The sequence below is a fragment of the Dama dama genome, chromosome 28 (genome assembly GCF_033118175.1).
Source record: "Dama dama isolate Ldn47 chromosome 28, ASM3311817v1, whole genome shotgun sequence".
Lineage (NCBI taxonomy): Eukaryota > Metazoa > Chordata > Mammalia > Artiodactyla > Cervidae > Dama > Dama dama.
Window position 1 is genome coordinate 9178252 of NC_083708.1, and position 12406 is coordinate 9190657.

The 12406-nt window shown below is 39.7% G+C and overlaps 1 protein-coding gene across 1 annotated transcript in view; it reads right to left on the bottom strand.

Moving 5' to 3' along the window:
- Positions 1 to 341: 341 nt before the first annotated feature.
- LMBRD1 (LMBR1 domain containing 1) overlaps positions 342 to 12406 on the bottom strand; it is a 134430-nt gene continuing 122365 nt past the window's right edge. Inside the window, exons 15-16 of the mRNA XM_061131879.1 lie at positions 936 to 1027; positions 342 to 804 (exon numbers count right to left, since the gene is read on the bottom strand). Of these exons, the coding sequence (XP_060987862.1) occupies positions 688 to 804; positions 936 to 1027 (209 nt within the window). The 3' untranslated portion in view covers positions 342 to 687. The remainder of the gene's footprint in view (positions 805 to 935; positions 1028 to 12406) is intronic.

Below are 12406 nucleotides of genomic sequence, written 5' to 3' on the forward strand. Positions count from 1 at the left end.
GTTCACTCATTTTTTCTGGACTACTTATTCTTGACAATACTCCCATTTATGCTGGAATACAAATTTTGAGGTTAGTTATTTACAACAATGTATGTGCCTTAAATATGGAGAGATGACAATATATCTAATGGATTACTATACAAACAATATATCTGAGAGACCAAGTAGCCTGAAATTTGCTCGTGAAATCTATTTCAATGGCACTAGTAATTTAAACTAGAAACTAGAAAACAAGCTGCATAAAGGAGTAATATTTAGTTATCAGCTATACTGTGAATATTATTTTTTGACAATCAGATATAGACACTTGAAAATTCCACAGTACTCTAGAGACCAAAAGGCACAGGCACAAGTGATTTATTATGTTTTTAAAAAGTGATGAAGGGAATATTAATTCTGGAGGGTTTTTTTAATCAACTCAACACTATTATATACTAGATGAAAAAAAATCTCCACAAACATTCCCTCACAAAGCTGGTAGTTTTATATTTACATAGTTATTATTATAGCAATTTTAAATGTTAATCTATGATACAATAATGTTACTTCAGAAAACATAAAAAATATAGTTTTTAATAGCCATGCTCCCATTTTTGATGAAAGCAAGTCAGTTCATCCTAATGTTAGTCTGACACGTTGACACGCACATGAGACGCAGCCCGCTGTGAGTGAGCAGCACAGAGGCCCTCACACGGAGTAGGCAGAGGGCTCGTCGTCACTCAGGTCGGAGTCGTCCTCGTCCAACCCTTCAATGACCGACTTCTTGCCTTTGCAGCAGGACACGATGAACCCGACGACGAACACCTGCAGGGGTCAACAGGCGGCGAGCTGTTTCTCAAACTTGAAATCTCCCAGGAAGTACTGACTTTAAAACCCAAACCCAGCCACAAATGGGCCAGTAGTGGTCACGGCATCCCTGGGACGCCCGCACTTACCCCAAGAAAGGCCCAGTTCCCAAAGTAGTAGGCGGCACTGAAGAACCAGAACTTGTGAAGGAAGAGGTAGGTCCGCGTGACAGTACACTGATCTAGGAAAGCAAATCAGGGACCCAGGTGAAGCGGTTTCTTTCTTCAAACAGACTATGAACACTTTACCTAAAAGGCTGTTAACCAAAACTAAGTCAGCATTAGAGACAGGATGGAAATCTAGGTCTATCTCCAAAGCCCACTCTTTCAATCACCTTACTATAATGACATTTTTAAAAGTGAGCACCACCAATGTAATTCCTGCTGTTAGGTATAAAAAAATTGTATTGGCTAGTTCAATGTAGCTAAACTAGAAAAAGCATTTTAACCTGGAATGCCAGACATGTCCTAAAACAAAACAGTTTTCCTGATGAAGAATGAAAAAAAAGAAATGAAGAAAGTAAGCAGATGTGGTTTGTATTAGGTTGCACTTTTCTAAGAATCCAATTAAGAGATTTTGGGGGGAACTTCCCTGGGGGTCCAGTGGTTAAGAATCTGCCTGCCAATGCAGGAGACCCGGGTTTGATCTCTGGTTGGGGAATTAAGATCCCACACGCTGCAGGGCAACTAAACCCGCAAGCCACACTACGGAAGCCCGTGGGCTTCAGAGCCCAGGCTCCACCAAAGCCCATGTGCTGTAAGGAAGGTCCAGCACAGCCACGATACACAGATAAACGTTAACTGAATAATTAAAACAGTAAAGTGATGATACCTTTAAAAGGAGATCTTTTTTAGCTTAAGAACACTATTGAAAAGATGGCTGACTTGCTTACTCCCTGAACTTTAGACAGTATTATAACTTGAATCTAAGAACAATCATTTACATTTTTCCTTCCCCCCAAAAACACACACACACACACACACACACACAACGTATCTCTTAAGGAGAAAGCAGCAGACTGGTTATTTGATATCTGTGTGAGACTCCGTATTATTTTATCTAAATTCACTGTTTCCATCAGCTTACAAAAAAAGTCCTTTAGGTATCGAATATATGACATCTAAGGAAATACTTGTTTATTAAAACTGTGGCATGGATTTCTGAAAGGCAGCATTTGGTCCTACTTTATTCTAGTCTTCTCCCCTCCCATGAAGCTCGGCATGTCCTTCCGAATGGCTCAGGGCCCAGCTGGACAGGCAGCCTCTGCTTCTTGCAGGAAAACACGCAGTGTAGCAGGGATGCACCTTCTTTTCACGGGCAGGGCAGCCAAACTAATGCCAACCCACTGAGCCCCGAGGGCCGCCCTGCACATTCCTCACTCTCTTTCTCAACAGAAAAGTCTAGAAGGAATAGTCGAAGCTTCCTAAGGAAAACCAAGAAGGACTCAAGCAGCAGTGTGGAACCGTTTCCCTTCCCTCAGCTCCACAGTTCCTGGCCCCCACGGTGACGCCTTCAGACCAGGTCGGGCAGCTCAGGCGGCAGCAGAGCCTCCTGGGCGGGAAAGCCGCTGGGCAGTCACTCTGCCCCCCAGTGACGACAGAACGTGCTTCACAGGAAGGTAACTTACGAAATTTGTCACTTTTCCCACTAGGGTGGCCAGCGTATTCCAGAGTATGCCACAGAGTACCTGGCACTCATATTTAAGATGACTGATGAAGTAAACTAAATTGTTCAAAAGGGAGGTATTTGACTTAAAAATCATACTGATAAGTAACACATTTTCTAATTTCTTTTGACTAAAATCTGAGAAGATTCCAAGGATATCAAAACAAGATGCTTGAGTCCGTGTTGAAGACGAAAGCATAACTTAAATGTCCGCACAGGAAAGGAGGTGCAGACCCTGGTCTCACAGATCCGGGGTCGGCGCTCATTCGGCCACTTCTCTGCCTTGTGAACGGGCACGCCTGACCACTGACACTCTGTGCGTGACCACCTTTCCCCACGGGCTCATCCGAGAGGCCAGATGAGTCTGCAGGCTGGCAGTTCATATTAATCTTCTTCTTTAAGATATAACCAAGCCCACGATAAAGAATACAGTTTTCAAGGGCAGTTCAAACAGTGCCAATAAAAACTCATCTTAAAATTTTAGAAGGAGACTAGTACTCCTTAGTACTAAGGAAAATACTTGCTTAGCTATTACTACTCTGCACATGTTCATTATTTTTCTGTCTCTACAGTCAAAACAGATACAAATGGATTTGGTGCAATTTAAATGTGTATAATTCAGTAAAAGGATACTTGCTAAACAGTAACATACCTTTAAATAAAAATAACCAACTTTTAATGAAGAGAGGAACAGGCTGTTTTAAAAAAAAAATGCCTGTTCACAATTAATTTAAAAACATCAACGGTATCTTTCATGGGTTAAGTACTACATAAGCTCTGCTGTTCAAGCACAAACCTGTTTTTAAAAAAGTTACTTAACCCTCTCAACACTGCTGATGCTCTAAACTTAGAAAATAAATGTTCTGTTACTCATTTCCACACCTAAAGGTATCTGGGTGGCGGGGGGGAAGGGGGGAGGTCAGAACTAGAGTGAACTGGAAGCTTCAGGGCCAGAACAGGAACAAGACGGTGGCGGAACTGGCAGAGCAGGTGAGATCAAATGGCTTTCCCCAAGGCTCTAATAACCCACTCAGTGATGCTTTAAGTTGGCTACACCCGCTGTTACTTTCTCCTCCACAAAGAGTGTATCTTATTTTTCCAATCACATTATTTCACATGTTTATCACTTCCATTGTTTAAAGATTTGACACAAGCCTTCTAAAATAAGAGGGGGAAAAAAAAGGTATGATCATTGTATTCTGCTTTGTGGTTGAAAAGTATGTAACAGCTTTTATACTTATCCTTACATGTATTTATCAGTATATTTATATGCACATAAAGGGGCAGATGTCCACAGAGGAATTCTGGTTAATAATCCTCATGCAAATATTTTACGTTCAAGCTACGACTCCACACTGAGCAATACATGGAGGCGCTTCTCTCCTCTTCCCTATCTGCCCTCTCCGAGCTGATTGTCTGCATCACAGGTGTCTAGGAGATCTAGAGAGGTCTTTCTACTGTTATCTCAAACACTAGAATAAGTATTTTGAACTTGGTTTAACCTTCAAAGTAAATGTGAATTGCTCAATTTAGGAACTGCAATCTAAAATCACAGGTGTTCAAGAGACTCTGGCTGTTATTCCTCAAAGGGACACACAAACTTCCAGTTTAAACCAGAGAGGGCATGCTAACAATTAACAACTAAAAACAGGGGTTCAGACAAAAGCTTTTTTTTCAGACAAGGTGGCCATATGAAAAAGACCAAAATTAAAAGCGCCAAGAAAGGGCACGGAAGCTATCTGGAAAAAAGAAAAAAAAATCAAGACTTGACTCCTGCTTCTCCACCTTCCCTCACCTATTCTCACTCATCAAATGAGATGAACAACCAACAGGAAGCACAATTCAGCCTCTGTCTGTCACACAACAGCCTTTACAAATGTGCCCGGTAAGTTTATACACTTATTTCCTTTCAGACTGCCGGTTATGTCGCTGAGAGTGTGTGCTGACTGCCACTAAGATAACTTTGGTTATTAACTATAATATACAGCACCTTCTACTTTAAATATATTTTGAAAAACAACATTTAGTGCTGATTTAAGCCAATATTAAGTCACCATCATGTTACACCTTCACTTGAAATCAGCTTAGAATTAAGTCTATATTTGTGCTTTATTTATAAAATGAATCCTTATGATACGTACGTAATAGAGGGAAAGTATTTGGGGAAATTTATGTGCCACAGAGAATTTTAAAGCAATTTCTTTAACCAGTGACAAAAGAACTGAAGAAGACTGGATTCCTTAGAACAACGCTTCCTTTCTCATGGCTGCATGTGATTATGCTGACTTTAGGTCTTGCTACTATTGGATATTTATAAGACACATACAAATCTTAAATGTAAACAGGCTAAGCACCTTGGGCTTTACTGTGACATGATTAGGAATCATCTATCAAATGGCTCTGAGAAAGGGGAAAACATGCTATTGGGATAGAAGGAAGGCTAGCACTGGGAATCTGAGGAGTTAAGCCTCAGTTAATCATCACTGTCAAATGGATTCCTAGCATATGAAAGAGAAAGAGCATATAAGAGTATATATAAGAGCAGAGAAAGATTTGAGAAACCAGCAACACATATCCAGTAAGAAAAGGGAGGGCAGAAGAAAATTTTTAATTTAAATATTTTCATAAAAACCAAAATTGTAGGTTTATCTTGAAATTCAACAAATGGCATATAGTTAAATCATGTTTTGTTAAATCTCACCGCAGGCACTGAGTAAAAGGGAAAGAGCAAGCTGGTGAGCATCAAAAGTCACAGAAATTCTAAAGGGAACAGGTATATTCTATGAATATATAAACTGTACCAGGCTAACAAACCTAGCACTTGGCCACACGCTTTGCACTGAAAAATAAAGTCTCACAGTGACTGTGTTAAGAACCAGTATAATCAAACCTCAACACAAATTAAGTTTAATGTATTTCAAAAGTGCTAAAATATGTATTGCTCCTTTAAGAAAGAATGTACCTAATTTCATTTGTCCTGACCATATAAAATATAATTGGCCATACACAGCTTATAAAAGATAGTTCCAAAGGTAAGCATTAGCATATAAATGTAGGAACAATCTCAAACTGTATTAGTGATCTCTAAATAATGAGATTTTCTATTACTCTTAATTGTCCAAGATGGTAAAATATGAAGCAACTGCTTTCTATTACCTTAACTTTTTCATAAAATGACAGCAATTTAAGAGGTACAGTAGAAAATATTAGAGACAGAAAATGGAGATTTGGTTCTTGAGTCCGCTGTTTATATTTACTGTGAGAGTCTGGACTGAGTCATTTAACGTCTAAGTCAGTTTCTAAGTGTCATTGATACAATATCTGCTTGTGATGGATTGTGATAAGATAAACTGACCTTCTGAGAATTAAATTTAGAGAGAATTCTAAATGTGATTTTTAAAAAAGGTTGATGCTTTATGAGCTAGTTTCTTAAGCAAGGATCTGTAGAAAGTAGCTGAGAAGTCTCACAAAATCACCCGGACTGCTTTAGCGTGGGCTCCAGAAAACTGAGCAACATTACACCTCATTAACTTCACTGCACTGTCCCTGCTGAACTTTCATCAACACAACCAAGACGCCACCTAGCAAAAGAGCTTTGACAATAAAGAGACTTTCTGTATCTCAAGCAAAATCCAAGAGGAATATGCTCTGATCGACACTTAATTTTCTGGTCTACACAGCTTCCCCAGTGGCTCAGTGGTAAAGAACTCGTCTGCCAATGCAGGAGACATGAGAGACATGGGTTCGATCCCTGGAGATTCTCTGGACAGAGGAGCCTGGCGGGCTACAGTCCACAGGGCCGCAGAGAGTCGGACAGGACTGAGTGCATGCGCGCGCGCGTGCACACACACGCGCACACACACACACACACACACACACACAGCAGCCTCACCCGACACTGGACACACCACATCTGGCTTTCTCGGCTGGATGATACACACACACACACACACACACACGGCAGCCTCACCCGACACTGGACACACCACATCTGGCTTTCTCGGCTGGATGATACACACACACACACACACACACACACACACACACACACACACACACACGGCAGCCTCACCCGACACTGGACACACCACATCTGGCTTTCTCGGCTGGATGATACCAGCCAGCATCACTGAGGCCCTCTCCTGACTCCAGGCCCACCTAGAAACTGTGTGACTGTAAAATTACCTTTCCATACAGATTCCTTCTCTCTGGTGAGAAGTCACTAACCATGAGGCTCTAGCTGCTTTAATGTAATACTTCCTATGGTAAATTAATAAACTGCCATCTGGCTAATACTTTAGTTTACTCTCTCTTCACTTATCCGAGTCAAATACAGATGCGGGAGGTCAGGGTATGACAGGATTCTTAAATAATAATTCTGTCTCACCACTCTAACTTCAATACTGCTCTGCCCCTTTGATGGGTAGAATTGAATCGAATGAGGCTATTGACACAAAGTTATTATTAGTCAAGTAAAATATTATAAGCTTAAAGCACTTAACCATGAACTATTTTAACTTGTTGAACACAATAGGTTTACGAGAACAGTCATTTGCTTCCTGTCCTGTTTCCCAAGACTCATTAAAGTTACAGAACATGAATAAAGCCAGGAGCAACCTTTAACAGCAAACAGAAAGGGAGAAGGCCACTCAGTGATAGGAGACCTCAGCGATATTCTAGAAGATGGAAGGCCACACTTAAAAGGTCTCCAGTAAAACAGCTGGTTTCCCTCTCATTTACTTAAAAATACAACTTAAAGATCAAGAAACCTCAATCATAGAGTCCCCGTGATGAGGCTTCCTAGTTCCTGATATTTAAACACAAATTCACTTAAATATGAATAAATCATCAGATATATACAGGAGTCTATCAGCATGAAGGGAAAGAATGAGATAACTAGAACTGTTCCAAGATGAACAGAACTGTAATTCTACTTAAATGCAATCATTAAGAAAAATGTTTAGTATCTTCATATACTGACAAGGATATTACATCATAAAACAAAGATGTTTGGAAAAAGATCAGAAACATAAAGTACCCCAAGGAAAGTACAAATGTGTTATATGAAATAAAAAATTCAGGGTATAGTTTGAAGATACAACTGAATACATACCCAAGAATCTAGAGCAAAATGGTAGGCAGAAAATATGAAATATGAGAGGAGACAGATGATCAATTGAAGACATTCAGGAACTAATGAACAAAAGCTCCCCAAAGGGAAAATGGAGAAAAGAGAAACTATCAAGTTAACTTCAAAAGAAGAAACAGATGCACTGGATTTCTCACCCATCAGAAATGAAACATAGATGGTACAATACTTTTAAAGTTCTTTAAAAAAAAATGATTTTTTACATAGCACAAACTGCCCATCATATCATCAATTGTGAGGATGTTGATATCCAAGGACTTTTCAGATATATATTTTCTACAAAGCATTTCTTTTCTTTCTCTTTTTAAACTCTTGGAAAACTAAGCTTTGGGAAGGAAATCCAGAAAGAAGATATGGTTTCTAATGCATCAGAAGTCCAATGAACAGAACCTGTAACATTAGAGCTAAATAGCACAATTAGAAAGCAATCGTTTCAAGTAAGAAAAGGGGTCAGTAGGTACGGAGCAGCAAGTTAATACAATGGATTTCATTCAATAGATAAAGTGAGCAAGAAGAGACAAGGTATTAGGTGATGTTAATCTTATGTTACTTCAGGAACATTTTTTAACAAGATAAAGAAAAAAGGAACAAATTCTAAAAAAGTGATTCAATTCTACAAATGCTGGCTGAACAAGACAGAAAAATATACTTCTTATATATATTAATATGTTTTTTTAATTCAAGGAGCTAACATTCCTACAAAAGAGTACGCTAGACATAAGATACATAAATGACTATAGATTAAGACAGAGTAAAGGTCACACCATAACAAGTAAAACTGCTATGGGAATTCAAGTGAAAAAAAAAAAGAAAAACTGTACACATATTTGGAGACTCAAAAAAGAGGGTCAGATTGGAAAGAAACCTTGTAAGATGACCAGGAATCTGACTGATGAAGATGGCAGGAGTTGGCAGAAACTGGCTGCGACGTTTCCAGAACAAACAGTTGCAAAGCAACGATGGAAAAGATGACCAGGTTCAGAAAACTCATGAAAATAGACTGGAAACATGCAGGGTGGGTTAAAAAGAGGAATCCTTCAATCCCTGGTGGAACAATGGTATAGGGGAACAGTTAAGGTTCCTACTGAAGGAAGGGCACTGGCAAATCACACTGGCTCTACCTTCAAAATCGACCCAGAATCTGACCACCTCCTGCAATTCTACCACCACGAGCTCTGCCTTGGATTCCTGCAAAAGTCCAGTTCGCCTTTGCTCTTGGTTTATTATAGCCTATCTCAGGGGCTAGTACACTATACCCAAGAAGGATTCACTCAGTCCATCACGCGTTTTGTAAGTTACACTGAAACATGACACGCTGTCCACGGCAACCTCTGTGCTTCAGGGGCACAGCTGAGCACTGTAGACACTACTCCAGGCCCCACAGAGCCTGAAGTATTTATTAACTGGTCTTTTACAGAAAAAAGGTTCCCACACCCTGGTCCACATGCAACACAGCAGTCACAGTGACCCCCTGGGGATATAAGGCCCAACAGGTCATCTGCTCAGTCTTCTAGACTTCCCGTCTGAGCATAAAGGCTGAAGTCCTTCTCTCTGATGACTGGCCCTTCACCCTCCCCTCCTGCTTCCCGCCCCCAACACCTCTGCACCTGCTGCCACCATGGCGTGCAGGCTTCTCTGCAGGCATCTGCCTTCCTTCCAGGCATCTGAATGTACTTCCCTCAGGCCATTCTGCCCAGATGTCAGCTTCTCAGTAAGGATTTCCTTTCTACCCTGCTCAACACTTCAGACCATCCCTCCTTCCGGGCACCACTTACTCTCCTCTGGTACTTTTTCTCCATAATGATTACTGTCTGATATACTTGTCTCCTTCTAAATAAGCTCCATGGGGACAGCACATCTGAGCTTTGTTCACTAGTATCACTAGCTTTGTATCAGCAGTATTTAGAATAGTGCCTACCACATAACAGACACCGATTAAAAAAGTTAACTGAAAAAGCAAGGAAAAATAGACGAGAAAAATTAAATAGTTATTTACTACTTTTCCTTAAACAGCTATGCTAAAGCCTTTGACTATGTGGATCACAACAAAGTGGAAAATTTTTAGAGATGGGACTACCAGACCACATTACCTGCCTCCTGAAAATCTGTATGCAGGCCAAGAAGCAACAGTAGAATATGGAACAATGCACTGGTTCAAAATTGAGAAAGGAGAACATCAAGGCTGTATATTGTCACCCTGCTTATTTAACTTCTATGCAGAGTACACCACGCAAAACACTGGGCTGGATGAAGCTCAAGCTGGGATCAAGATTACAGGGAGAAATACCAATAACCTCAGATATGCAGATAACACCACCCTAATAGGAGAAAGTGAAGAGGAAATAAAGAGCCTATTAAGGAAGGTGAAGGAGAAAAGTGAAAAAGCTGACTTAAAACCAAACATTCAAAACCACTACAATTATGGCATCCGGCTCTATCACTTCATGGCAAATTGATGGGGAAAAAATGGAAACAGTGACAGACTTTATTTTCTTGGGCTCCAACATCACTGCAGATGGTGACTGCAGCCATGAAATTAAAGGACGCTTGCTCCTTGGAAGAAAAGCTATGGCAAACTTAGACAGCATATTAAAAAGCAGAGACATCACTTTGCTGACAAAGGTCTGTCTAGTCAAAGCCATGGTTTTTCCAGCAGTCATGTACAGATGTGAGAGCTGGACCACAAAGAAGGCTGAGTGCCGAAGAAATGATGCTTTTGAACTGTGGTGCTGGAGAAGACTCTTTAGAGTCCCTTGGACAGCATGGAGATCAAACCAGTCAATTCTAAAGGAGATCAACCATGAGTATTCACTGGAAGCACTGATGCTGAAGCTCCAATACTTTGGCTACTTGATGCAAAGAGGCGATTCACTGGAAAAGATCCTGATGCTAGGAAAGATGGAGGGCAGGAGGAGAAGGGGTCAAAAGAAGATGAGATGGTTGGATGGCATCACTGACTCAATGGACTTGAGTTTGAACAAACTCCAGGAGATAGTGAAGGACAGGGAAGCCTGGTGTGCTGCAGTCCATGGGGCTGCAAAGAACTGGACACAACTGAGCGACTGTACAACAAAAGCAAACAGAATCTTGGAAATTTAGACATTTATAAATTTTAGAATTTTAAGACACACAGGACTGTGATTCTCAGTATTATGAAAACTGGTATGTCAATACCTTCCAAATGTGTTTAAATTGCAAAGGCTGTTATTAATTTTGTATTCCTTAAATAAATAGGATAGCATTCTAAAAAAGCCTATCAAAATTACTATAATTCTAGGTGACCTCATTTATCCTCATCTTTAGACTAAATCTAACTGTCCTAAACTATCTCGTCCCCTCCCTCCAAATGTGCAGAGTATAAGACAAAAAGACCATGTATTATTTTTAAAGGCCACTGCTCCATGTACTTGAGTCAGAGGGAAAGAATAACTTATATTCTCTCAAATTGGATCTTCTTGTTACAAAACTCCACAGAGCTAAAATTAATTAGCCTCACTTAATAAGGTATTAAATCTGAAGTCCATAGTCAAACCTTTTAAATCCACAAAGGAAGAGTTTGGTACCATCTTCATTTCAAATTATGTTTATAGATCACCCACTTGGGCACTCAGCACCACAGCAGACATTAATAAATACTGTCATCACAGAGCATCAGTGTCCATTCTTAACCTCAGTCCATAAGGCTAAGATTCTAATGAAATTCCTTGACCAGCTTCATTTCAGCCTGTTAAAACTAGCTTTCCTTAAAATGTACTTTTTATTTAAAACTATACATCAAACACCAAGTATAAACTAGTACAGTAACTCCTCTAATGAAATTGGTTTTAAACAGAAATAGGTCTTTCCTGCAAAACACATTTTTTTTCTCTTTTTTTGCTTAGAGATGAAGTATAGGTAGAAAAAAAAAAAATCACCTGAATCCATTGTTGGTGATAATGTAAGTACTTGAGCAATACTACTTAGTCACCTTGACTTCTAAATAAAATTTCCTGGAACCAAGTATAAGTAGAGACATTTCATATTCCAGGAAAAAAAATGCTACCAAGATTTTGAGAATTACATTTTTTCAAAGTCTCAGAAACTACCCTTTTCTACCGCTACTTTTCAACAAACTGGAAGGAAAAAGGTCTTCTCTACAACCAATAGTTACTGGGCAGATAGATGCATGCCACTATCTAGACTCTCACTGTTTTAATCCTTAAAAAGGCTTATTAATGTTTTTCTTTTCTTTACTTACAGATAAAAGCCATTTATTAACAACAAAAAACAATGAACACTTATTTCTTGTCCTTATTCCACATTTTGTTCTCTGAGGTACAGCCTGACTTTTACATGCTGTCTGTGTATATATATACACATAAATATATATGTATATATATGTGTGTACATATATATATGTATATATTTATGACGCAGAGCTGATTTACACTGATAATTTCTGCTGTACAGTAAAGTGACTCAGTTATACATAGATAAACATTCTTTTTGTTTTCTTTTCCATTTTGCTTTATCGTAAGATATTGAACAGAGTTCCCTGTGCTATACAGAAGCTGAAGTTACAATACTTTGGCCACCTGACGTGAAGAGCCAACTCAGTGGAAAAGACCCTGATGCTGGGAAAGACTGAGGGCAGGAAGACGAGGGCGACAGAGGATGAGATGGTTGGATGGCATCACCGACTCAATGAACATGAATTTGAGCAAACTCCAGGAGATAGTGAAGGACAGGGAAGCCTGGTGTGCCGCA